Source organism: Passer domesticus, chromosome 3 (assembly GCF_036417665.1).
Source record: "Passer domesticus isolate bPasDom1 chromosome 3, bPasDom1.hap1, whole genome shotgun sequence".
NCBI lineage: Eukaryota > Metazoa > Chordata > Aves > Passeriformes > Passeridae > Passer > Passer domesticus.
The window spans coordinates 103,699,806-103,725,218 of NC_087476.1; the positions used below are offsets into that span (position 1 = coordinate 103,699,806).

At 36.6% G+C, this 25,413-nt stretch overlaps 1 protein-coding gene across 5 annotated transcripts in view; it reads left to right on the forward strand.

Annotated features, from left to right (window-relative positions):
* The window catches only part of BIRC6 (baculoviral IAP repeat containing 6), a 173,497-nt gene that overhangs the window by 43,849 nt on the left and 104,235 nt on the right, over positions 1-25,413 (forward strand). For 2 of the 5 annotated variants that reach the window (XM_064414806.1, XM_064414808.1), the window contains exons 13-34: positions 62-222; positions 3,040-3,171; positions 4,407-4,538; positions 4,789-4,967; positions 5,444-5,574; positions 6,405-6,566; positions 6,675-6,806; positions 7,079-7,176; positions 8,377-8,524; positions 12,707-12,840; positions 13,897-14,043; positions 14,564-14,751; positions 15,390-15,704; positions 16,082-16,181; positions 16,674-16,888; positions 17,052-17,260; positions 17,565-17,911; positions 18,967-19,186; positions 20,095-20,228; positions 22,736-22,873; positions 23,660-23,787; positions 24,208-24,339. In XM_064414806.1, the coding sequence (XP_064270876.1) occupies positions 62-222; positions 3,040-3,171; positions 4,407-4,538; positions 4,789-4,967; positions 5,444-5,574; positions 6,405-6,566; positions 6,675-6,806; positions 7,079-7,176; positions 8,377-8,524; positions 12,707-12,840; positions 13,897-14,043; positions 14,564-14,751; positions 15,390-15,704; positions 16,082-16,181; positions 16,674-16,888; positions 17,052-17,260; positions 17,565-17,911; positions 18,967-19,186; positions 20,095-20,228; positions 22,736-22,873; positions 23,660-23,787; positions 24,208-24,339 (3,682 nt within the window). The remainder of the gene's footprint in view (positions 1-61; positions 223-3,039; positions 3,172-4,406; positions 4,539-4,788; positions 4,968-5,443; positions 5,575-6,404; positions 6,567-6,674; positions 6,807-7,078; positions 7,177-8,376; positions 8,525-12,706; positions 12,841-13,896; positions 14,044-14,563; positions 14,752-15,389; positions 15,705-16,081; positions 16,182-16,673; positions 16,889-17,051; positions 17,261-17,564; positions 17,912-18,966; positions 19,187-20,094; positions 20,229-22,735; positions 22,874-23,659; positions 23,788-24,207; positions 24,340-25,413) is intronic. The other 3 variants (XM_064414809.1, XM_064414807.1, XM_064414810.1) reach the window with 3 other exon arrangements.

A 25,413-nucleotide genomic window follows, 5' to 3' on the forward strand; every position in this document is an offset into this window, starting at 1 on the left:
TGCCTGCATGATGGGAATGTTCTCTCTACACTGGGTCATTGTCTTCTTTTTTTCCTGACAGCAACAGCTGGGATGAGCATGTCTTTGAACTAGTTCTACCAAAAGCCTGTATGGTTGGACATGTGGACTTCAAATTTGTTTTGAATTCAAACATCACAAACATTCCCCAAATTCAAGTGACTTTACTGAAAAATAAAGCTCCAGGCTTAGGGAAAGTCAATGGTAAGAAAAAACTAGGCTATCTTTCAAAACATAATTTCTTTTCTTGAACTCATTATTCTCTGTGATGTATATGAGAAAAATTGCTTGTAATTGTGTGTTTCACTTTTACTGATTTATTCTGTTTCCTGGTATCATGGGCTCTTTCCAATTATACTTGAATGTAAATTGGGGAGACAAACTGGGTAAACAGTTTCAAAATCTTGACATTTATGCAAATAAAAGTACATAGCTCAAAAAGACTGAACTTAGTTATAAGTCTGTACTGCATTAATCCTACAGTCATTAAAAATAAGTTGTCGATTGTAAATCATCCTAGAGATTGACTGATTAAGCAAATGGTGCTCTTTTAAGGTCTCAATGTAGTTAAAAAAAACCCCAAAACACAACAAAACAAACTAAATTATTCCAAGTCACAGAAGGAGATTATTTGCTAGTGAGAAAATAGCAAGGCTTTTCTTGATGGAAGTAAAAAATCCCATGGCTTCCTTGGGAATTCTCTCATCATTTGGCTCAGTGACTAAGCTATATGAAAGCTGCAGTATGATTTCACCTTTTATTCTTGCAGCTTTGACAGAATAGACCAAAGTTAGGACTGATCTTGCCTTGGGAAGATTCCTAACTGGACTCTGCATCTTGCTAGCTCTCAGGGAACCTGTGAGGGGGTAGCATAAATTGAAAAGTCAGTTCTTTGATGTGGAAGTGCCTCCACTGGGTTTTTCCTGTGGTGAGAGCATTTGTTTCATGTCCTGCTGCCTTGTCTACTAGGCGTGGAAAGTATTACATGCTGCACCTCCTTTTATTGAGGCATTAATTGCTTATCTTCATCTGGCCACCTCTTTTTCAAAAGCTTCTGGCTATTTCAGAGAAATCTTGCTGTTAGATATTAATAAATTGCTCGCTGGATATAAATTGTGTTGAGAAGAGCAGCAAGCATCATCATGAAAGCCCTTTTTCCTTCCTTTTCCTATTTTTTTCAATTGCTGAGTAAGACCATCCCACTTAAACACAAGAGTAACAGTAAATTTCAAAAAGGAATACAGGCATTTCAAAGATCATTAACATGCTTTCATAAAACTTCACTCTGTAGCATCCCCCAGTGTTTAACAACAAAAAAATGTGTGCTGGAGATGCTCTCTTAAATACTGTAAACTGGTTGTAAACCCAAGAACAAAATATTCTAGCATAGTAATATTGTTTGAGAAGCACTTATTCTTTTAGGGTTTGAGATGGTTGAGATTTAACAGAAGTGCTAGATGTGACTGCAGGACAGCAGTCAGCAGGTGCTCTTTCAGTTTCTTCATTTTTTTTTTTAATCCTTGCTATAAAACCTAAATTTTAACATGGATAAGAAATTTGTTCCATCAAATAAAAGACCAGAAGAGATTGTCCATGTTTCTCTCCTGAATGGAACCTTTGTTTTCAGCATGATTTCCGTCCATTTGTAGATCAGGATATCAGAATTAATTTGAAAATCTTCACCTATGGAACAAAACAATAGAGGAAAAGCGAAACTCTTTTCCTTAATGCTTCAATTTTAAACACTTCTGAACAAACAGTTCCATGAGTTGGTAATTCCTTGGAGACATTTGATTTAACTGTGAACTAAATTGCCAGAGCTCTCTGTGAATGTTTTTCGGCAGAGCATACTGATCAGAAGACGTGACAGAGCTCTTCCAGAAAATGACATTTCACTTCCTTGCATGTAATGTACTGGAATTTGCTTCTTTATGTTGCAAGGTAGAAAAGGCATCAAATGTGGGGTCAGACAGTCTGGAAAGGTCTGGGGAATGTGAGAGCACCTGAAAGGCAGCCTTGGCAAAGTCTTTTTTATTTTTTATTCATAGGGTTGGAGATCCACAACTAACCAACATCTTCTCCAAGTGTAACTGCATTGCAGTTGTTTCCTTCCCTTTTTCAATTTCTTGAGTTTTGGAAAAGGACTTTAATGACATTTCCCTTTTTTCTTTGCACTATGGAATAAAATAATAGGACATTAATGATTTCATTATAAGGGAAGACAAAGCTAGGTAATTTATATATGTGATAGATCTTAACCAAAATGTTCCAGTCTTAGGGAGAAGTAATATTCAACATTGTTTGGCTTTTAGAAATGTATAAAAACCTCAGACTGAAATTAGATTAACTCTCCCCCCCGCAACTTCTCTCCTTCCAGAGGGAGAGAGAAAGGAACTAAAATTGTAAGACTATGAGATGTAGGGAAGATGTGCAGGGCAGAATTTATTCAGTCATTTTTTTGTATGACAGGAGCTCTGGAAACAGTTAAATACGTAGTGTGTAGTAATGGGAAGGCCAGAGGCATAATTCTTCTGTTTGGGAATTAATGGTTTTGGTCTGGCAGTTAATTCACTGTATATGCTTCTCGTTAATTTGCTTGCATGTCCTCTTCATCTATAATTCATGTGATCCATTTAATTGGAAAAAGGGCTATGTTTAAGTATTACCAAAATAATGTTTGATGTTCAGCAGGAGCAATCCAGTTATTTTAGGTTTAAATTATCAAACTTTCAATACTGGAATCTAATTGCTTAGGAGTAGTCTGCAGTTGATTATTAGGGGAAAAGAATTTGGGCAGTATTAAAACAAAACAGGTTCTTTACAGGTCATTCAGAAATACTGTTTTTTAACTACTTGCTGCAACTTCAATCCATATGAAAAACATGTCTTTGTATACTTGTGGGTTTGTATTAGAAATACTGCTGTGGGCAGAAGGTTGATAATTTTGCTATGAAAACTACCACTTCTTTTTTCCTGAGCTTTGAGCAGTGTTTGAAATCATGCTAATATTTTTATTTCCAGAAGCAGCAGTAGATAGACAGATTGCATTTCCTTTATCTCCAGCTCATAATATAGAAGTGGAGAGAAATGGAAAACCAGGACTGGCAGAATTCAGTGAAGAAATGCAGTATATGGATGTAGAGGAACCACAATGTAAGTTTTATTGATCTTGTTTTACTTCACTTAAAATAGGACCTTGCTTTTTTGTTGTTTTAATGATAAATTTGAATTCCTCTGCAAAAATTTTTCAGACATTAAAATAGACTAATTTCTCAGCTGTATTCAAGGTTATTATTCTCTTTTATCTGTTTGCTGTATGAGTTGAAAGTTAAACACAAACACACCAGAAATGTCCTAAACTACTAGAGAGGTTTGGTGCTTACAAGCAGTTAAATGTTTATTTGAATTTAGAAATCAAGTAGATTGATATGGCACCTTTCTAATTTAAATTGCTATTTAATTTTTAATTGTTTTACTTTGTTTCTTTGGCTAGTTTTAACATAATTTTTCCTTGCATACCTGGCTTTTGTAGAGATTGCTGCAGTAAACCAATAAGGAACAGAACCTAAAGAATTCATAACTAGGCCACATCACACTGTGCCTGTTCTTATAACTTTGTTGGTAACTAGCACTCTTCCACAAAATATCTCAGCCAGTGAAAGCACTGAGTGGGTCTGAGTGAGGAGAGCTGCAGACTAAAATTTGACAGTTGGAGTGACTCAGTTCTAGAGTGATGGATCTTTTTCTTGGTCCTTTCAACAGTCTTACTTTACACCTTCTTTTCTGTCATGTAATCAGCCTTATCTAGAGCATGACTGTCAAGGTCCTTTCCAACCCAACCTATTCTATGACCCTATGACTCCAAGAAAAGAGGGTTAGAAAGGATGAAGGGAAGGATCAAAGGGGTGATAAAAGTGCTGAAAGGAGGTGTTTGATGCTGAGAAAGGAGTAGTAGATGAGTGAAGATGATTTCAGTAATTTGTATATCCTACAGAAGAAAGAAAGCCATCCTTATTTTAAATTTATTATTCATATTGTTTTGTATTTAAACAGTGTTGTCCTGCTTCAGTAACGACCCAGTAAGGATGGTACCTCTATAGATATTGGTTCTTTATTTCATCAGTTGTGTATTTTGTGGCTTTTATAAGCCAGTCAAGATATATATTAATCCATGAAATGCAACTGAAAATGGTTCTAAAACTGTCATTTACCTTTATTGATTTCACTGGGAAATGTCTTAAAAGTGAACTTCAAGTCTTTTTTAATGTACAGTTCTATGTATTTAGTGATCCGAGTTCGACATAGTGCATTTTTAATCCATGCAAGTGATCAGATTTTATGACTTAATTATGGCTAATTCAGATCCATATTACTTATATTATTGGAAGGTCTTAGACTGTGTCCATTTTTGGAGGAACACAAGGAAGATATACTTTGTGGTCCAGTATGGCTGGCTACTGGACTTGATCTATCAGGACATGCTGGAATGTTGACACTAACAAGTCCAAAGCTTGTTAAAGGTAAGCCAGTTTATTTTACTATTTGCATGAAGCCTGTGTGACTGAAGTGCATCTTGTATTTCTGTAGTCAGACATAGGTTTGTTATTTATTTTTACATTGACAATTTCTGTTGTATAACACCATAGTGAGTTGCTGTTTCAAATAGATGGTGAGCTACTGTAATTAACATGGTTGATCTGTTCTGTTTACAACTTACAATCTGTTTAAACTGTGAATTCTCCCTCCTCCTTTTTTCTTTTCTACTTTTAGGCATGGCTGGTGGCAAGTATCGTTCATTTTTAATTCATGTCAAAGCAGTGAATGACAGAGGAACAGAAGAAATCTGCAATGGTGGCATTAGACCAATGGTTAGAATACCTCCTCTAAAGCCTCAGACGAACAAGGGCCATTCACTTGCTTCATTGTTGGCAAAAGTTGCAGCAAGCAAGGTAATGAATATCCAAGGAAGATACGTTTGGTAGTTGTAGACTTGGTATGATTCATGTCATCTCAAAACAAAGCAGCTGTGAGCAGAATTAAGATCCATTAAAAAGTACTTTCTAAAAAGGTGACACTGTGTTGACACCTTCAAGAATTAGAGTTCAACATTTCTAAGTTGTTTCTTTTGTGCAGATTGAATTGAAAAGGTCTGTTCTGCCACTTTCACATTCTGAACACTTGTTTTTGAAACTTCTGTTCCCTTGAGTACTTTCAGTCTTTGATAGGTCTTATCCTTCTGTGAAGGTGTGTATGTGTGCATGTGTATTGTTCTATATTAAAACAATTAGTGAATAAAAATTGTTTATTTTGGTATAATGCTCAAACTGAGAGATTTTAGCAAACTGCTTGTATTTCACTGAACAAGGTATAAAAATAAATCAGAACCAATGTGATTTATGAATGTTATTTTTCCCAAAAATATAAGGAAAAGCCATCTAGCAAAATTGAAGCCACTACTTCTTCAAGAAAATCAGATAATCTGCGAGGCTGTGACTTACTTCAAGAAGTCTCTGTAACAATTAGAAGATTTAAAAAAACTTCAATTTCAAAGGAAAGGTTAGTAGGTGGTTTTTAATTCTGAAGAAATATAGCTTTAGTTATGCTTCTCATCAAAAGCTTCGTTCTTGAAATAGCTCAGGTCAAGATACTGTTTCAAGTTGTTATTTCATAGGCTTATTTTGTATGGAAAATCCTGTAAATCGCAAGTAAGAGGGCACTATGATGTGAAAGTTGTGGTAGAATAACACCATGCATGAAATTTTATGCAGAGTGGGTTTTTTTGCCTGACTTCAAAAGGCACGTGTAAATCAGTTTTCTTGTTAAAACAAAATTTTTTTGAAGAAAGCATATTACCTTTCTATTTCCACATTGCCTTGTTTCTTACAGCATAAATGATATTATTTGTCCAAAAGTTTAGAATCAAATTTAGCTAACAAAGAAGTGGTTGAAGTCTTTGGTTTGGTACTGCAGACCAAGATACAATATAGAATACTGTATTTAAAGTGTATTACCAGCTGCCACCCTGCAGTGGTGGCACTGACTGTAATGGGCTTAAAGAGGTCAACGAGGGTGCAAAGAGGTATTGTGTAAGCAATTGTTAAGAGTTTTGTAGATGGTAAAAGTTGTTTAGGTTTAGAAGTTTCTAGAAAAGTTAATAGGGAGAAAAACTTCATAGACGTTTGGTAGATCTGTTGTAATGTAGGAAGTTCTGTAAGCAGAAAGTAGGATGACTGGGAATGTGTGCACAGAAAACATTGCATATGCTTGTGTACTGCTTTTACTTTGATCTAGCGTTCTCTTTTTTTGCTGCTCTGAAGACAGGATCCAAAGCTGGAGAATGGCCATATTGGTTAATTCTGGTTTTCTTTCTTTCCCCTCCTCCCCAGAGTTCAACGATGTGCCATGTTACAGTTTTCAGAGTTCCATGAGAAGCTGCTCACCACTCTTTGCAAGAAGACAGAGGATGGTCTGACTACAGAACATGCTCAGAGTCTTGTACTCGACACACTTTGTTGGTTGGCCGGAGTGTATTCAAATGGCCCTGGCAGGTAAGGGAGGAATTATGTTCAAATTATCATGGCTGTTTCTCACTATCAGTTTGGTTAAAAAAAAAGAGTTTTATATTATTCTCTAAAGTATGCAACTTGTTTTCACAGCTCAAAGGAAGGAAATGACAGTTTGCTTTCTAAAACACGTAAATGTGTCTCTGATATTATACGTGTTTGCTTCTTTGAAGCTGGGCGGAGCATAGCTCACAAATGTGCACGATTTCTTGCACTATGCATCAGGTCAGTGCTAGTTATTTGCATATATTTATTTTTGTTTATTTCTGTTTTACATGTATTTTGGGGATTTGCATGCATTCTGAACTGAACATTTTGATTGTTGCTGTTTGGCATTGAATTCATAAAGCAACAAGACCTGGTAGATGTTCTGTTCAGGAAATATGTGTTTAGGGTGTGACTGCAAAGAACACCAGTCTTTCAGTGTCATCTCCTGGAGGAGATTTCATTCTTCATTCTTACTTCCTTAAATGTTAAAGTGTCTGTGTTTTTTGTAGCAATGGCAGGTGTGACCTGAGTCAACAAGGGTTTGGATCAGTTCTTCTAAAAGCTTTACTCGACAATATGCCTCTTCTGCCTGCTGCTGCCACAGGTGGTACGTATGCAGTGTTTCTTGTTGTAAACATACACGGTGCATTTGTTGTTTGTTGAGTTCTCTTGGACTCTCTTGTGAAATTAGAATGAGTTAATTGTTCAGTTAGTACAAAATTCTCCTTGGAGTGGTCTGGTCATGAAATAGACGTTTGCATTTGGTGGAATTCTAAGCAAATAGGCTTGCTTAAACCAGAGCGTGAAGGCTGACATTTTTGAAGAATTTAAGTAAGTTTTCTAATAATTCTGAAAGATGTTTAGCAAAAACAGGTTCTGTTGACATAAGTGACAGGCAGGGTGGTCTGTTATTTTTTAAAATTAGGAGACAGCCAGGAAACTTGGCTATCCAAATGATGTCCAACTAGCATTACACTTCTGATTCTTCTGCACTAGAAGGAAATTTTAACTAAATTAAATTTCTTCCTTACCTATATTGCAGTGTAAAAGTCTCTTAGCACCTTGTTGAATCATCTGGAATGCCAGATGGAGTGGGAAGATGACTTCACCCTTGTATTTTGGGTGGCAAGGCCTGCTTTTCACACTAGGATATTGTTGAATTGTTTCTAGCTTGGCATCACCAATGAGTCTTATAGAAAAATTAATTTGCATTCCAAAAGGCTTGTTGTGCTACTACCCAGGTCAAAACACATAACACAGTGCTACAGAGGGTGTGGAATGCACAGGGAGGGAAGGAGAAGGAGGAAGCTGAAGTTTGTGTTTCTGCACAGAACCACAGTGCTGCGCTCCCAGAAGTTATTTGTATGGAAGCTGTACCTCCAGCAAATACAGATTAAGAAGACAGTAGCCAGAAACAGAGGATGAAAGGAGGGAAAGAGTTGGCTCTGGAGTATGGCTTGTCTCTGATGAGATTGGAACCCCTAGCCAAGCCCCTTAATGTATCAAGAGCATTTTAATGATTGTGAGCAGGAAGAATGAAGGAAGTGTGCAAAGCTGTCTCTTGGGAAACCTTTTTTCCTTCAATTATGTGTTAGTTGATAAGAGAATTGGAAGTACTTGTAGAAACTTATGATTGCAGAATGATTCTTAATGAAGCCTCTCAAGGAAGGGGAAGGGGTAGAATATCTCCTAGTCTGTATTCAGACAATTAGATAATGATCACTTCTGTTGATTATCCTTCAAAGTATGCTTTCTCAGTGAAAAATTTATATCATGTTTCACCTGAAATAACTTTTTTTTAATGCAGGATCTGTGTATTGGTATTTTGTATTGCTGAACTATGTAAAAGATGAAGATTTGGCAGGATGCAGCACAGCTTGTGCGTCACTGCTGACTGCGGTGTCGCGGCAGCTGCAGGATCGCCTAACACCAATGGAAGCGTTACTTCAAACAAGGTACTAAGAATGAGTTTGTTGTCAACTTAATAAAAACAAGCCTAAGACCCATCTAACACCATCCTTTGGCGTTCTGAAAAAGGTTGTGTGTTACACTTTGCTGTATTTGTTTGAGCAAGGATTAATTTGCTAAAGTTCTGAAAACAGTTTTAACTTGTGCAAAATTAAAGTTGGATTTAATTGCTATGTCACATTTTACATTAGCAAATATCTATGTGGTGTTTGAAGTCTGTGCAATGCTTAAGTTAGTATTTATGATTTTTAGTGTAAGGACTAACACATCATGTCATATTTTGACTGTAGGAAGGAATTAAGTATACTGAATAGTTTTGCTTTGGCACAGTGCTTCACAAAGCTATAGTCTTTCAGTAAGTTGACAGTACATTTAACCTATTTCTTCCAAAGGCACTTCTAAGTGTAGAGACCTGGAGTAATTTACCGGGAATGCAGGTTCTTCTTTTGAGTTACATATCACTGTAATTTAGGACTGTGATGTTGCATCTTTTCCATACTGAACTGACTGGCCATTTAACTTTGGATTTACATTATATGAAAAGGAAATTTCTGATGGTTCAGCTGGGTAACAATTTCCAAAGCTGCATTTTGGTGAAGGAAAAATGCTGCTGTTTGACATCTCTTTCAGTTGTGGTTTGGGTGCAAGAGTTTTCCTCAAAGTCAAGCAAGATGAAGGTAGAAAAAGTTTGGTGGAGGTTAGTTCAGAATTTTCAGATAAAATTGAAAATATAATAGAAAATGTAGTAAGGGAAGGTGTAGGAGAGGGAGAATATATGTTAATTTTTGCTTTTGTTATTAAAGAACTATAATTCCAAAATACTTCATAAAAACTTAGTCTCGGGTGTTATATTTGGATCCTTATCCTGCTGTCTACTGCATTCCTCCACTTAGTTGTTAATTTATTTCATCTGTAGTCCTTACAGTTGATTAGAAGACTTATCCCAGCAATAGAAATGGTATCTGAAGAAATTTAGAATTCTGAAAAAATAAGTGAATTGGACCAAACGGAGGAGAAAAAAGTGAAAATTATACTTGACATGAGAATAGCACCTTTCTGTGGGAATTGAGTTGTTCCTTTGTATAAATTGCTTCCAAGTACTTTCTTTAAACAGCATATCTTAAATAAAAGGTTTTCCTCCTTTCCAGTTGCCCACTTTTGAAATTGGTACATGTGACATTTCAGATCACCTTCTGGTGAGCACATGCTGTCTGCATGGCAAGGGAAGGTTTCTGAAGTGAGCCCATTTTTGGTGTCCTTCACACTTAGATAATCTGAATGTTTCTAGATAGTGTTTTACTGATTTTCTTCTTGAAACTTAATTTGCTTTCTCTTTTAACTCCATAACCCTCTAGGTAGTTTTAAGAGTAGCAGCAAATCCCTTATTTGATTACAACAGCTCTCTAGCAAGGACTGACTATTTCTTGATTTAGTTTACTAATTCAGGAAAAAATTGTGGGCCTTTCTTTCATATGTCTATGGATCGAGATAATACTGTAATTTTTGGGTTTTGGTTTTTGTGTTTATTTTTTGATAAATTAGTAGGCAGCCATCACTTTCCCCTAACCTTTTCTTTTTCAAATTGTATTGTATCTTTTTTGTGTACATTTGTGTTGCAGAGTTTATACTATTGTGTTTTTCCTCTTTATCCTTGGTCCCAGGTGCAATAGGCTAATATCTGGTAATCAGCTAAAAGCAGATGTCTAATTAACAGATCTGTGCATTCATGGGAAAATAATACTCATTTTACTATCATGTGGTACAATAAATCAAGTAAAACTTGAAAGGATAAGGCCAGTAGGGTGTGTTATATGATTTGCAGTTCATAAAACAACAGAAAAGGGATTTTAGATAGGATTTTTGACTGAATTACAAAAAACCAGGTTGGTTTTCTCTCTGGCAAATCTAAAACAATTTCTCCAGCGTGTTCTTGAAAGTACCAGATTCATGTAGTCATGGAATTAAATTATTCTAAATATTTTAAGGTGTCACATAGTTTAAGTATCGTTATCATTTGCACTTGAATTGTCTCCTGCTCTCATCTAATCTGAAAACTGTCCTGCTGCTCTGTTTAGTGCTTGTGTCCTCCCCACATTGGCACTGGAGAGCAGATTCTATCATTCTAAACAAATTCTGGATGTCTGGAGTGTATTTGTATCTTGATTGTATTCTCCAGATCTGTAGTCATTCTTAAAGCATTTCCCTCAGCTTCTTTGGTCCTTGTTTCCTTGCATTGTGGTACACAAAATTTTGCACATTATTCTAGTTGAGGGCTCTCATGGATGAAACAGAAGAGGCATTTCACGTAGTTTGCGTTCATTACTGCACAGATGAGTAAGGTGATTGCTGAGTTTTTACATTATGTTCTTGATTTAGTCTTTGGTTTTTTTGTTGGTGTACCTTGTATATACTTCTTTGAAAAGGGTTGCTAATGAAGCTCAGAACTGTGAACTTGATCATTGCTGCTAAAGAACGGGTAAAAGGCACTATGCTTGTTGAAATAAATCTGGGCTGGACAGAATAAATTAAACCCTCTGCAGTATGTTCAAATTCTGATTCTACTCTAAAATGCTCTTGCAGAATTTTGACCTTTTATCACCTGCTTATTTAATAAATCAAACTCTCTATTTAAAACATGTAAGTAATCAGTGTTAGTGTTGAGCTGACCTGATATATTGAATGTTTAAATCTGATGTCTAAAGCAAGCTGCAAAGGTACTGCACTGAATTTTGCCTGAGCATTTTTGTGTGTTTTAGTAGCCACTTTACAGGAGCATGTTGTCTTGGCTGGTGTGCAAAAAAAGGTCCGGCAGCAAACACATCAGTCTTGTCAGATGTGCAGGATGCACTCGTCCTGTCTAATCCATGCCTTGTAAAGGGCAACCAAGTCTATCCTGTGTTATTCTGAGTATAAAGTTATTTTAAATTTGATGCCTTCTAAGTAACTTGGTTGGAAAACGTAATGTTACATGGGGTTGATCTCTAATTTTCAGATGATCTGCCCTTTGTAAGATCACTCATCATTTTCTGATAATTACAGTCATAGTATTGTATGGCCAAAAGCACTGACCCCAGCTAATGTGGAAACATTTTGGCAATCAGAGAAGTCTAGAATCTGTTTTTACCTTGTTGCTGGTGTTGTATTCATGTAGACATTTACACTTTTGTAATTACTTGATCAAAAAGACATTTAAACATTCCAACCTTCTCAGCATGTTGGGGGTTTTTACCTCAGCTGGTAAAGAAAAGAGAAACTGCTTGGAGGCAGAGGGAAAAGGGGGTGGAAGAACTTACTGCCCTTGCTAGTGTATGTGAAAATATTTCAGATTTCTTCTGTCTCTTGCCAAAGTCCAGAGTTATGTTTTTCACTTTTGTGTCTATACAGATGCATTCTTTCTTTCTGCTCTGGCTTAGTAATTTAGCCTGATTTCCATTTTTTTCCTCTTTTCAGTTGCTGGTAATAGGTATTGGTAAACACTAAAAAAACCCCCAGAACAAAAAAACCCACTTCCAAACAAAACCAAAACCACAAACGAACAAAAAACCCCACTGGTTTTGATACTACTTTGGAATTTAGCTTATAAAACCCTAATTGATTTGGGACTACTTTGAGTGATGGTGCTATTTTTGTCCTCCAGTACTGCCATAGTAAATGCTGTGAGTTTTCTTCTGTTGAGGTCTTTATCACAAGTGTTGATTGGTATGCCCAGCAGCATTTCCTTTTTTAATTCTTACTTCAGCTGGAAGAACAAGCTGAGGTGGAATTTCTTCTGCTGTTTTGAAACAGTATTGTCTTTTTACTGACTTCAGACTAATGTCTCATTTACCATATGCAGGTGTGTATCTTGCCGTGGCTCACAGTATAAGGCTTGTAGTTCTATTTTCACATCTAGTGTGATTGTGTGTCATGTTTCCAGGACAGTGTTACATCTTCAAAACCCTTTAGTAATGAAGAGTTACCTACTTAGCATTATTAGCTGTTTGAAAATGCCATCAAATAAATAATTTTAATGAACTATAAGCAAGTGATAATTTCTAAGATGTGTCAAATGAATGAACAGAATAGTTTGGAATATAATAAATCCAGATGGTAAAATACTTGGTCTTTTACTGTAAATAATTTTGTGTGAGTTCTTATTGTGTGAATGGTGCTGTTTGTCTTATTTGCAGATATGGATTATACAGTTCACCTTTTGATCCAGTTCTGTTTGATTTGGAAATATGTGGTTCTTCTTGTAAAAATGTGTACAACAGCAGTATTGGAGTACAGTCAGATGAAATTGATTTGTCTGATGTTCTATCAGGTATGTATGTTTAGCAGTGATTGATTGTGGTAGAATTGGTAAATCTCTATTATAGTGTTTTCTTTTCCTGATGATGTGATTCTGTACTTTCCAACCAAGCTGAAGCCTCTTGCTCATGGTATCTTTTACATTTCCTGTGGCCTAAGGACAAGAAGAAAAAGCCTCTAAATCTGTTATTTTCTTATCCTGTGGAATATCTCAGGGCAGAGATTAGACAGAAAGGCTGCTCTCATTCCCTGGGTCAGTCATCTAGGAATCATCTGTCACCTCTTTCAAGTAACTTCTGTGAGCTGTGTTAGTATTCATTTAGGCTAGCAACACCCACATAGGCAGAGGAACCTAAGTGTTTTTTCTGAAGTTGGGAAGCTGCCATATGGCATTCTTCTACTTAAATATAAAGGTTTAATGAGGTATTTTTTCTGTTTGAGAGGAGGTAAAATACCGCAAAAGTATATTTGTGTCTATCTTCTCATGTTAATTCGTAAGTGAATCTGTGGGCCCTGCAATGTCCTAAAGAACTGGATAATTTTTATGAAATTCTTTTCATAGCAAGTGTGTTCATCAGTCATAGTGACTCCTTTCCTTCTCTTGTATGCTATTATCTTTCTCCTTCCTGTCCTTTTCTCCATACAACTCTGTGAATTTGTTTGGATATTGATTAATAGTCTGGGTTTTATACAAAATTTGTGTATGATCTTAGTTGGTCTGACAGTTTCTTCCTCTTCCTTTCAGTTAATATCAATATATTTTTGCAAGCTAATTTGCTTTCAGTGTAACAAGAATAGAGCATCCATATAACTATTTTTTTCTGGAATTAAGAAGGCTATACTACGCTTCTGTCACGGTTGACAATTTGACTTATTAATATGCTCTCTTCAGATTTGACAGCAAATCCCCATTTATATTGAGGATGTGATAATGTTAAGATATTTATTCTACAACATGAACTAATAAAATATATGCATTGTATTTAGTTGTCCCTTTTGACACTTCATGAATTGAAATGTCTCTATGAAGAAAACATTGGCTGACTGCAGATACATGTTTCTTTTTCAGGAAATGGGAAAATAAGTAGCTGTGCAGCTGCTGAGGGTAGTTTTACTTCCCTTACTGGACTTCTGGAAGTTGAACCTCTGCACTTCACCTGTGTTTCAACAAGTGATGGAACTAGAATAGAAAGGGACGATGCAAGTACGTTTACTGGTATATACAATTTTTCATTTTTTCTACTTAACATAGTTCCATAGTACATTTTTAATTGAACATAATGGCACTGTTTGACTAACTGATTGCTTGTAGTTTTGCAAATGTTGAAATGTTTTGTCTGTGATTTGTTTTTTCTTAAATAATTTCTGTATGTGAAGTTAAACTTCTTGGATCCTAGCAAACAAAGTAAATTTTTAAAATATTAACTTAAATCCATTTCTTTCTATTGGAGAGTATAATATACAAGCTTGCATCTTTACCTTAAAAGCTTTTGTGGTGGAAGAATTCCAGAGCAATAGGTGGCTTTTCTGTAATCCAAGTGTTACATGTACGACCAAGTGTATAGTCTATAAACCATATACTTTGTAACTCAAGATGATGTTACCTTGTAGCAAGAACTGGATTGAAAAGATATTTCCCTTGTTTTTGCATCACTCTGAACAATTAATAAGGAATTAAAGGTGCGTTTTATAATTTCTACATAGGTGTTTTATTTTGTTTGTTTGTTTCATGCCAGTGAGTACCTTTGGGGTTACCCCAGCAGTTGGTGGCCTCTCTTCTGGAACAGTTGGGGAAGCCTCGACAGCACTGAGTTCAGCAGCCCAGGTAGCTTTGCAGTCTCTCTCTCATGCAATGGCCTCAGCCGAGCAACAGCTCCAGGTGCTGCAAGAGAAACAGCAGCAGCTTTTGAAGCTTCAGCAACAGGTTGGAGGCCATTTGGCTCTTTTTAGTGCTGTCTCTAAACTTCGAAAGCTGAGAAGGTAGTTGCAGAGCTAGTTGCCTTTTTTTTTTATCCATAGTGTATTTCAGGAAGGAACTGCTCAGCACTCCGCTTTGCCCTTCTTAGCAAAGTGATGGTAGCATCTCCCATGCTGCTTTGGTCTTTCAGACTTAGCTTTTTGTCTTTTTAAGGGTGGGTTGGGAGTTTGTAATAAAACCTAAGTCTTCATAAGTAAGTATATCAGTCTGAATTGAAAAAGCATACCAAAATGAAAAGCATGGTTGCTCACCATGGGGTGGAGGGAAGTGCCAGTCATAAAGCCATTCTTACTTGGCCAGTGCTTGGCTTGTTGACTCTACTTTGCTGTTCAGTGTAGGATTTTTATTTTTTTATTTTTATTATTCCATATAATTACTCATGTTTCTCAGCTTGTGAGTCAAATTAAATAGTTTAGTAGTTTAATTTTTCAGCTTATAGTTGGTCATCCAACTTGGCTGTATTGAAGGTAGCTTAGGTTTATCGAATCCCCAGTTGTATAATCGAAGTTGAACTTGTGGCTCAATACTCCCATGTTCACAAGTAGTATTATCTGCTACATACATTGCTTTCATCTTCTCCACAGAAAGCTAAGCTGGAAGCAAAACTGCATCAGACAACAGCAGCAGCGGCAGCAGCAGCATCAGCAGTTGGTCCTGTTCACAACTCTGTGCCTTCTAATACAGTAGCAGCTCCAGGGTTCTTCATTCATCCTTCAGATGTCATTCCACCCACACCAAAAACAACTCCTCTCTTCATGACTCCACCTTTGACTCCACCTAATGAAGCAGTTTCTGCTGTCATTAATGCAGAGCTTGCTCAGCTTTTTCCTGGTTCAGTCATTGATCCCCCAACAGTTAACCTTGCAGCACATAACAAAAATACAAGCAAGTCTAGAACGGTAATTATTTTCTTTTTCTTAGAGAAACAAGTTGCTGTAAGCATTACCAGGATCTTAATTTGTACTTGAGTGCTTGTAAATATATATTTATTTGGGTGAGATGTGAAAACTGTATTGCTAAACTTATACCATGAGCAAAGAACTTGCAAAAACAAGGTAGTATTGTTACAGTACCTCATAGGGTTTCTCTTTATTTGAGCTAGCTTAACTGTGTAAGGAGTTATTCATCCTTTGAATTTAGTAGTTAATATATTTTTGTGGTTCGTGCTCAAATCTAAGTGTAGTGAAGTGTTGTCAAAATGATACATCTTTAAAAGCTCACAATAAATGCATAGATTTTAATCACTTGATTTTACTGATGTTTTTCCACTCCTCAGGCTCCACTTGGATCTGGCCTTGCTCTTGCAATATCTCATGCTTCACATTTTCTTCAACCTCCACCTCATCAGTCAATTATTATAGAGCGAATGCACTCAGGTAAAAACCACAATTCCTAATAGTAGTTTTAATACATCTTCTAGTAAGCAATGGACTGTTTTCTGAGACTTCTAATAAGTTGCTTAGCTACAGTCTCTCTTAGCTTTCCAGAGTAAAGATATTTCTCAGTTTGTATTCTGTAATACCTATGAGTTTAAGACATAGCACTTAATGATAGTTGAAAAATCCTGGAGTCTTGGGGAATATGTTGGATCTCTGAACAGAGCACCTGTTCAAAAGTAATGCAGAAAAAAGCTTCATTTAAGTTGACACCAAAATTTTCTTCTCAGTGTTCAAGCTGTAGTGAGAATTTCTGGGATTATGCAGCTATTATTAGCCTCAAGTATACAAATATACCTTTTAAACAATGCATAAACCTTTATATACCTTTTAAACAATACATAAAAAATGGCTTTATTGTTTGAGAAGTAACGTGTCTTGCTGGTTAGCACACACTGGTCTTTCAGGCAATCCTGTGTCTTTCTAACCTAGGAGCAAGAAGATTTGTGACCCTGGATTTTGGAAGACCTATATTACTGACAGATGTATTGATTCCCACTTGTGGAGATTTGGCTTCATTGTCCATTGACATCTGGACTTTAGGAGAAGAAGTGGATGGAAGGCGACTGGTAGTGGCTACTGACATTAGCACACATTCACTTATTTTACATGACTTGTTGCCGCCCCCAGTTTGCAGGTTTATGAAGGTAAAAGGATCTTTTAACATCTTGCTGTTTGTTAGTACATGAACTTTCATTTAAGCTATCTTCAGACCAAACTCTTTTTGGCTATAAATTTTTAATGTATTTTACACTAGTGTTTATTTTTCCTGTTTTGATGGTGTTACAATATAGCTGCATTTTCTTTCAGATCACTGTTATTGGTCGATATGGTAGCACAAATGCCAGAGCAAAAATCCCATTAGGATTTTATTACGGTCATACCTATATCCTACCCTATGAAAATGAGCTGAAACTGATGCATGATCCCCTCAGAGGAGAAGGTGAATCAGCAAATCAGCCAGAAATTGATCAACATTTGGCAATGATGGTTGCATTGCAAGAAGACATACAGTGCAGGTTAGCAGAAAAAAAAAGTGTATTTGCTAATTATTTTAATGTAAACCACTGGGATATCATAATGTTACAGATTTTTTTTCTTCCCATTATATTCTTCAGACCAAAAAATACTCGGCTCTTGTAGAGTTGTTGCGAATGTCTTTATAGCAATAATAAAGACTAAAGACTACACTGGTTTTTTTTGTGTCTGTTTTAACAGTGCATTGACAACGGACCAGAAGTTGGCTTCTGGCAGGGTGATTGTCAAATGTATTGCAGTTTGCTAATGTGTATTGAGTTGTGGTTTTTGAATGTTTCCCTTTAGGTACAATTTGGCCTGCCATCGGTTAGAAATCCTTCTGCAGAGTATTGACCTGCCACCACTCAATAGTGCTAACAATGCCCAGTACTTTTTGAGAAAGCCAGACAAGGCAGTAGAAGAGGACAGCAGAGTATTTTCTGCTTACCAGGACTGCATTCAGCTGCAGCTTCAACTCAACTTGGCTCACCATGCTGTTCAGAGACTCAAAGTAGCTTTAGGTGCAAGCAGGAAAACACTGAAGGAACAATCTGATCCAAAAGAATTGATTCAGATGTCATCCACAGAACAGTTACGCACCATCATTAGATACCTACTGGATACTTTGCTCAGTTTGCTTCATTCGTCCAATGGTCAGTATTTTTTGAGTTTTTTATTTTTTTGTCATGTTAGTAGAAACAATTTCCAAGTATTTCTATTTCTTGAGTTGCACTTTTCTACTATTAAGCCTTTAAACTATGTTGAGATGTAGAATCATAGAAATGTAGAATGGTATTTGAGTTTGAAAGGATCTTAAAGATCATCTAGTTCCAACACCCTGCCATGGAGAGTGATACCTTTCACTAGACCAGGCTGCTCTAAGCTGCATCTGCTGTGATTTTAGTAGCTGTTGCATACATTGTAAAGTTTTACCAGTGGCACCAAGCTGGCCTAACAACTTCCTGAATGGATAGGAGAAAGTGTCAACGTCCTTCTTGCTTTTGTGTAGTCCTGGCTGCATATTCCTTTTTCAGATAGTCATCTGATCCTTCCTGGGATGATCCAGTTTGCTGAAGTAACAAAAATCTGCCCAGGCAGAATACTCATGACTAATGACTGGTTTTCACAGGCAGAATCACCTTGTGAAAGGATCTGTGAGCACTGAGGCCTGTGCAATGCTGGGGGTGGATTAAGCACTTAGAAGTGGGCCGAGGAAGCAGAAGTTGCCTCAAGAGTGGTGGTGGTAGTGAACTCATAAAAACAGTATTTCTAGTTAGTTCATGTTTTTTGATATCTAGTAAAGATTTTTATTTCCTAAGCTTTCCATTGAAAGAAGTCTTGGCGAATTGAAATTGAAAAATCTGTGTAGGAGTTGGTGGTGTTTAAAAACAAAACAAAACAAAACATTATTCCATTGATAAGTTGTTGTGTGATTTTTAGAACAAACTGGCACAGAAACATGATGGTGGTTTGGTTTTTGTTTCATGTAGATTCTGTGGGATATGTGCACTGACACAGTACTGATTTGGTTTTGACCAAATGGCCTGGTCTTTGAGTTACCTACTCACCATCTCCTCATATGCTCCCACCTCCTTTACTCCTGTGCCAATTAGTCTAATTGTAGTAGTTTCAAAAACTTACTGTGAACTTCTTCCTATGTTTTCAAGTCATTGTCTCTTTAAACAGAGGTATTCTCTTTTCTTAAAAGGGCACTCGGTTCCTGTGGTTCTGCAGAGTACTTTTCATGCTCAGGCTTGTGAAGAGTTATTTAAACACCTGTGCATCAGTGGAACCCCCAAGATCCGATTGCATACTGGCCTCCTGCTGGTTCAGCTCTGCGGAGGTGAAAGGTGGTGGGGCCAGTTCCTCTCAAATGTACTGCAGGAATTATACAATTCAGAACAACTTCTCATATTTCCACAAGACAGGTAAGGTATAAATCTATATTGATACATTACCTGTGGATCAGTGAAGTAATTTCATTATTCATAACTTATCACTGGAATTGACAAAATGGGATTGAAGGGTAGTTATCCATGGTTTTTACGGATTTAAGACCCAGAAAAGTACTGCAGATGATAAATGTCCAATTGCAGTTATTTATTGCACCTATTTGGCTCTTACCCCACAAAAATTTATGCTTTTTTCGTATTTGGAGATCTTCACATACGTAGCAGGATTACTGTCCAGTGTGATAAATGGCCTTCTCTTTCATCAGGCTTAAATGTACCCTCATCAGCTGCTCTTCTCCAGTATTTGAACTTAGGATTAAGACTGGAAGGTGCATTATTAGCATTCACTGCAAAAGACTGCACTGAGATAAGAGCAAGAATATAAAGAGTTGAGCACTGTATGCTAGATGTATTGATTATTTCAGATTATTGATTGAGGTCTTTAATATTCTAAATATTAACATTTTATTTTAATCAAACATATTTGCTGTTTAGAGGCTTTCTGCCTTCTTTGAACAGCAACATCTATATTTTCATATCTTTTTAAAATTAATTAATTCAAGAATGAGTCCATAGATTTCATTCTCTCTCCCTGCTATCAGTAATATGTAATAGGAAATAAAATGGATGAGATCTTGATTCAGATGTGGAAGACTCTGCTGACCTCTTGAGGGTGAAAGAGATGTTCACCCTAAAATGCTGCATTAACCTTAACAATGATGTGAAATCCAGTCTACTTGCTGGGCTGCAGTACTGCTTTTTGTAGCAACCTGTCTGTGTCTCAGATGAAAGCCTAGGACAATACTGTTATATAAGGGGGGTTACAGGATGTTACTGATTCTGAAAAATAAATAAAGTCTTAAATATGTGAATTTTATTTTTAGGGTCTTCATGTTGCTTTCTTGCATTGGCCAAAGATCGCTTAGCAACAGTGGTGTTTTAGAAAGTTTACTTAATCTCCTGGATAACCTGCTGTCACCACTGCAACCTCATTTACCTGTGCACAGAAGAACTGAAGGTAGCCTTCTAATTTGGGAGATTATTTTCATATTCATTATAAACTAGAAAACTGAGAGACTAACTCACAATTTTTGGTGTATTAAAGGAAGAAATTGCTTGTTTACTATATTTCTGAAACACAGTTGTCTTTTAAAATGTGATTAATCTTCTTGTTCTTTAGGTACTAAAAGAGATTCCTTCCCCCACCTCATTAAAACTGTGCAAAATCTATTTGATTATTTATAGTTCAGCTAGGAAGCTTTGGCAGAGTGGGGGGAACATTCATCGTATAGACAGCTCTAGTGAATGACTTTGGAATTTAATTTGGTTTGGACAGAAATGCACCTTTTTGCTCATGAGCTCCGTTGTAAGTTTCAAGTTTTTGAGGTGAAACAGATACCAAAACAAGTTTGTTTAGTGTATCTGCATGGTTTCTGCAGCTACACAGTTTGTTCTTGTGGGGCTTTTTGTAATTACAAGGAATTTACATTTTTTTGATCGTAAAAACTTACTGAAATTATATCCGGCGAACTTGATTTTCTTTGAGTGTTCTCTTAACTACCCCAAGGTTGATGCAAATTCTTTTTTTTGAAAACATCACACCCTAGGCTACTTTATTTGTTATAGCATTAGAGCTAAGCATTATAGAAGATAAGTTTAAAATTCTTAGCCTTGTGAGGTCTGTGAAGTGCCAGCTGAGACTCTGTCCTTAGTTTTCCCTTGTGTCCTGATGTTAACAGTCCTACAGCTGGGGTCAGAAGCTGTCCTAGTGCTTCCCACTGATCTGCCATGTGCTTTCTCTATCGGGGCCATATCCTGCTATAGTCTCTAACTAGTTTGAGGCAAACCCAAGCTTACATCTCCTCTACCTCTGTTTGCACTCTCCCCACAGCTTCCAATTCCTTTCATAGCTCTTGCCTTACTAGTTGTCCTCATGGAGGACTTTAGGAAGCAGAAGTAACTGATACTTCAGAGCTTTATTTGCTGGTCTTCCAGCTTCCTTCCTCCTGGACAGTACAGGTGAGTACTAGGGCAACATTATGTGTGGTGGAAGCATCAGGTATGGCAGAAGACATTCCTATTTGAGAACTGTCACATATAAATTAGGGTCAAAGGGGTGAATACTTACTGGGGAAAAAGTGAAAAAGCAAAGGAAAATCAGAGCAAGAGGTGAGTGTTAGGGGTGGAGAGAAGTTACAAACGTTGAGACCAGAAGACAAAAAAAGGAAGAAGCAAAATACATTTGGAGGGAGGGAGGGATAGAAGCTGAGATTTTTTTGTGAGATAAAAGGAAAATAAATGGTCTTGTTTTAACAGAAGTATGTAAAGGTGTGTACTTCACTCTACAGCAGGATCCTTTCTTTTTATTCTGCCAACCAAAAAGGTGTGTAGCAGTCACCAGTGCGCCTCATTTCTGTTCTTGCAATTTAGTCTGTGGTTCCAGTCCAGGTCCTGTTATGGACCTGTTGGGGTCCTTCCTCTGCCTCCATGGCATGGGCTGCTTTCTGTCTGAGTGTGCTAAGGAAACTGCTGTTAACAAGTCAGGCTGCATCCTAGTGCTTGGATGCCAGCAGCTACATGTGACTTTGGATGGATCATTTCTGTGCCTTAGTTTTCTCGTTTGATCTGCATTTAATAATAGTCTGAATTAATTACAGCTTTTTTGAGGTCAGTGCATGAAAAGCACAGTGTAGTTAAATGTGGCTCAGCACAGCACACTGATATGAAAATGTGGGTGTAACCTTTAGTGCTGATGTCTTTGCTGTATTGATATTGTAGAATTATGCCATTTGCTTAATGACTGTAATTAAGTGGTCATTATTTGTAGGTTTCTGGTTTTGTTGAGCAGTCATGACTTCACTTTGGAACTGTTCATTAGGATTTCCACTTGCACAAAGATTTTTCTTGCATGATGTGCAAGATAAGTTTTTTTCCTTTTTGCCTGTACAAAAGTACAGCATTTAAAGTGTGAGACTGAAATAGGCATTAGCCAGTCGTTAGTACCACCAGTGTGGCTCATCTAGTCTGAAGTCACTTTTGGCTTTCCTGCAACTTATTCAGATAGCTACATGAAATACACTCATGGAGAAGCAAAGATGGAGGTATCAGTATGCATGGCTATAACTATCTTATTGGAGCCCTGCTTGATGGAGGAGTTGCATGCTGTAGAATTTTATATCTACTTCACATGCTTTAATGCAAACAGCTGTCACTATACATTTGTTATTTAGGAAATTTAGACATTAAATTTTTGACTGTTTTTAAAGAAGAATGCTGCTTAATTTTTAGCTTGAACAGTTGAGGTGAAGCTTTTGACATCCGACTTAATCAGACTAAGGGAACGATGACATTTTTGTTTGCACCTAAGTTTTATACTGATTTCTTTCCTCATTTATAAGTGCTCAGACTCTCACTCTCCTTTTAAAAAACAAAAAGACGGGAGTAGAGTCTTTGTGGCCTAGTGAAATATGTGACATTTGTTTCTTCAGAAATTTATTAAAGCACTGAAATTTGTTTATTTTGAAGGAGTTTTAGATATTCCCATGATCAGTTGGGTTGTAATGCTGGTGTCCAGACTGCTGGATTATGTAGCTACTGTTGAAGATGAAGCAGCCACAGCCAAGAAACCTCTGAATGGAAAAGAGAGGGAACGCTTTTTGACAGGTACATTACATCTGTTATCAAAACTTGATTCTATGGGTGTTGCTCTGGGAGCTGTTCAAATACCTGAAATGCATTTTCTATTCACTTGAAAAAAGAGGTTTTAAAAATGCATGTTGTGATCTTTTTATTTTTGTTCTTGTCTGCTTATTTACATCCAAATCTCCTTATAAATATAATCTCTTGCATTTTTTCCAAATGAAAAGCGCAGGATTGGTTTTAGTTTGTGAAAAGCCTTGTGACTGGGGCTTTACAATTGAACGAGCACCTTGTTGAGACACTTTGTATTGTGATAAAGGGCCAGCAGTATGACTTCATAAATGTTTTGGTATTTGTATCTACTATTTTTAAATGTGGTTTTTATTTATTTCATTATAGTAGTAGTAGTAGTAATAACAATGTGTACCATGTATTGTTGTTATTATAATTATCAGTATTATCATTGTTATTATTTTGATTAGCTATTGTTTTCTTTTAACATATTTTCTAAATATTAAAATAAACCTTTTATGTTATGAAGATGTTTATCTATTTTTACTTAGGACAGAGTTGCTTGCCTGCCTATATGTTCTAAGAATAATGAAAAAAAGATGGTACCACTGCATTTTAATATCACACAGAAATACTACCATGCGTGGGGATAGTTGAATAATGCCAAGAGTTCAGTTTAGCTTGTTTCTTTAGTACTTAGTATATGGAGATGCTAACCATTGAAACATAAAGGCTTTTCTCTAGAGTTAAATGAGGTTTAATAAGATGGATTAATTTTTTAAATTTTATTTCCATTAGGAAACCAGTGGAGTTTTATAAATAATAGCCTTCACACTCAGAGTCTGAGCAGGTCTACTAAAGGCAACAGTAGCCTCGATAGACTGTATTCCCGAAAGATCAGAAAGCAGCTCGTGCATCATAAACAGGTGACTTCCTGCATGGTAGTGGCTATTTTCACAGAAGTGTGTCTCATTTATAGGATATCTGATTTCTTAAAACAACAGCTTTGGCATTGGGACTCATTCAGCCTTGCTTTTGCATAGGTCTGATTCTGTAGCTAAAGGCTGCCTAACTTCTTTGACATCCATCTAAAACCATGGGGCAAGGGATCTGCTAGAAAAACAAATGTTGGAGTGTACTGTTGTACTCTATTGGACAACAAATTTAATGTACTATCTACATAAATCTGAGTACACATGAGTGCAAGCACCTACGCTGTGATTTAAAAGTATTTTAAAAGCTCAAGTTACAGTTTGAACTGAAGATTGCTATCATGTGAACATACTGATCCTTTTAACATCTTATTGCTTAAATTTTCATTTATTCCTATTAACATTTTCTTTTAGCAACTTAACTTATTAAAAGCAAAACAGAAGGCTTTGGTGGAACAGATGGAAAAAGAGAAAATACAAAGCAACAAAGGATCATCATACAAACTTTTAGTAGAACAGGCAAAACTAAAGCAGGCTACTTCAAAGGTATGATGCTCTGAAACTGTAACTGACTTCTTGTCCTTTATGTGAAGAGACCTGTTCCTGCAAAGTCATTTTTGTCTTACTTTGACCTTATTACAAAAAGTTGTTTCATCATGGCTGCTATCAAGTATATTCTAATACTGTAAAAAGCAGCCATCTGGAAATTTATTGCTCTGTGAAAAATAGTTTATTGTTCTACGGGATTCTTTTAGGTAGTCACGGCCAAAATTACTAATAAACTTGTAGCTTTGGGGATGCCAGTCATGTCATTAAACTTTGGATAACATACAGCAACAGAGAGATAAAGTAGTACTTTATATGGCTAGCTTTTATGCATGATGCTCTTCTAGATGCTTTCATGGTTGAGTAATCAGAAAATAATCATGCCAGTGTCTGTCTTTCCAAACTAATAAATATGACTTTTGAGAATTATTTTTGAAGTTTGTCATAAGCTCTTTAGCTTCCTGAAGGTACCCACCACTTCAGTTGTGGCAACTTGCAATAAGCCCCAGATATTGAGAGTTGTTGATGTAGTTAAAGAATTGTTTCGGCTATGAGGGGAGATGCTGAAATTTAGGGATTTCAGACAATGACAAGGTGGACTTTGCAGGGAACACAAAAAATGTGTAAATCTTTCCAGTTACCAGACTTAGGTGTCTCTTGAAATATTTACTCCCTAGTTCAAGAAGTATTCACGTCTGTTAGGATGCCTGAAAATAGGTCTGTGCAAGGTGATTACATGATGTTGGACCTTACAGGCAATCTAAACTGAAATCGTAGAATTTCTAGTAATTATGGGAAAAAAATCACTAGCATAAAAATAAAGCCCTAAGTTTTCACTAACTGTGCTTGTCATGAGCTGTTCTTTCCTGCACTATCTTCTGCTTTATTCCAGCAGGTGATACCAAGGGGGCTGCTCCACTGGTGGCCCCTTGAGGCATTTTTAAATGAATTACTGGCTGTGCTGTTTAGCTGTTTTAAGTTTCACTTTATAGTAGCCATGTTGTATAAAAAACCCATGTTGAACTAAAGATCTTTCCTCTTGTAGTTTCTTGTAGTTAAGGTGTTACTGTATCC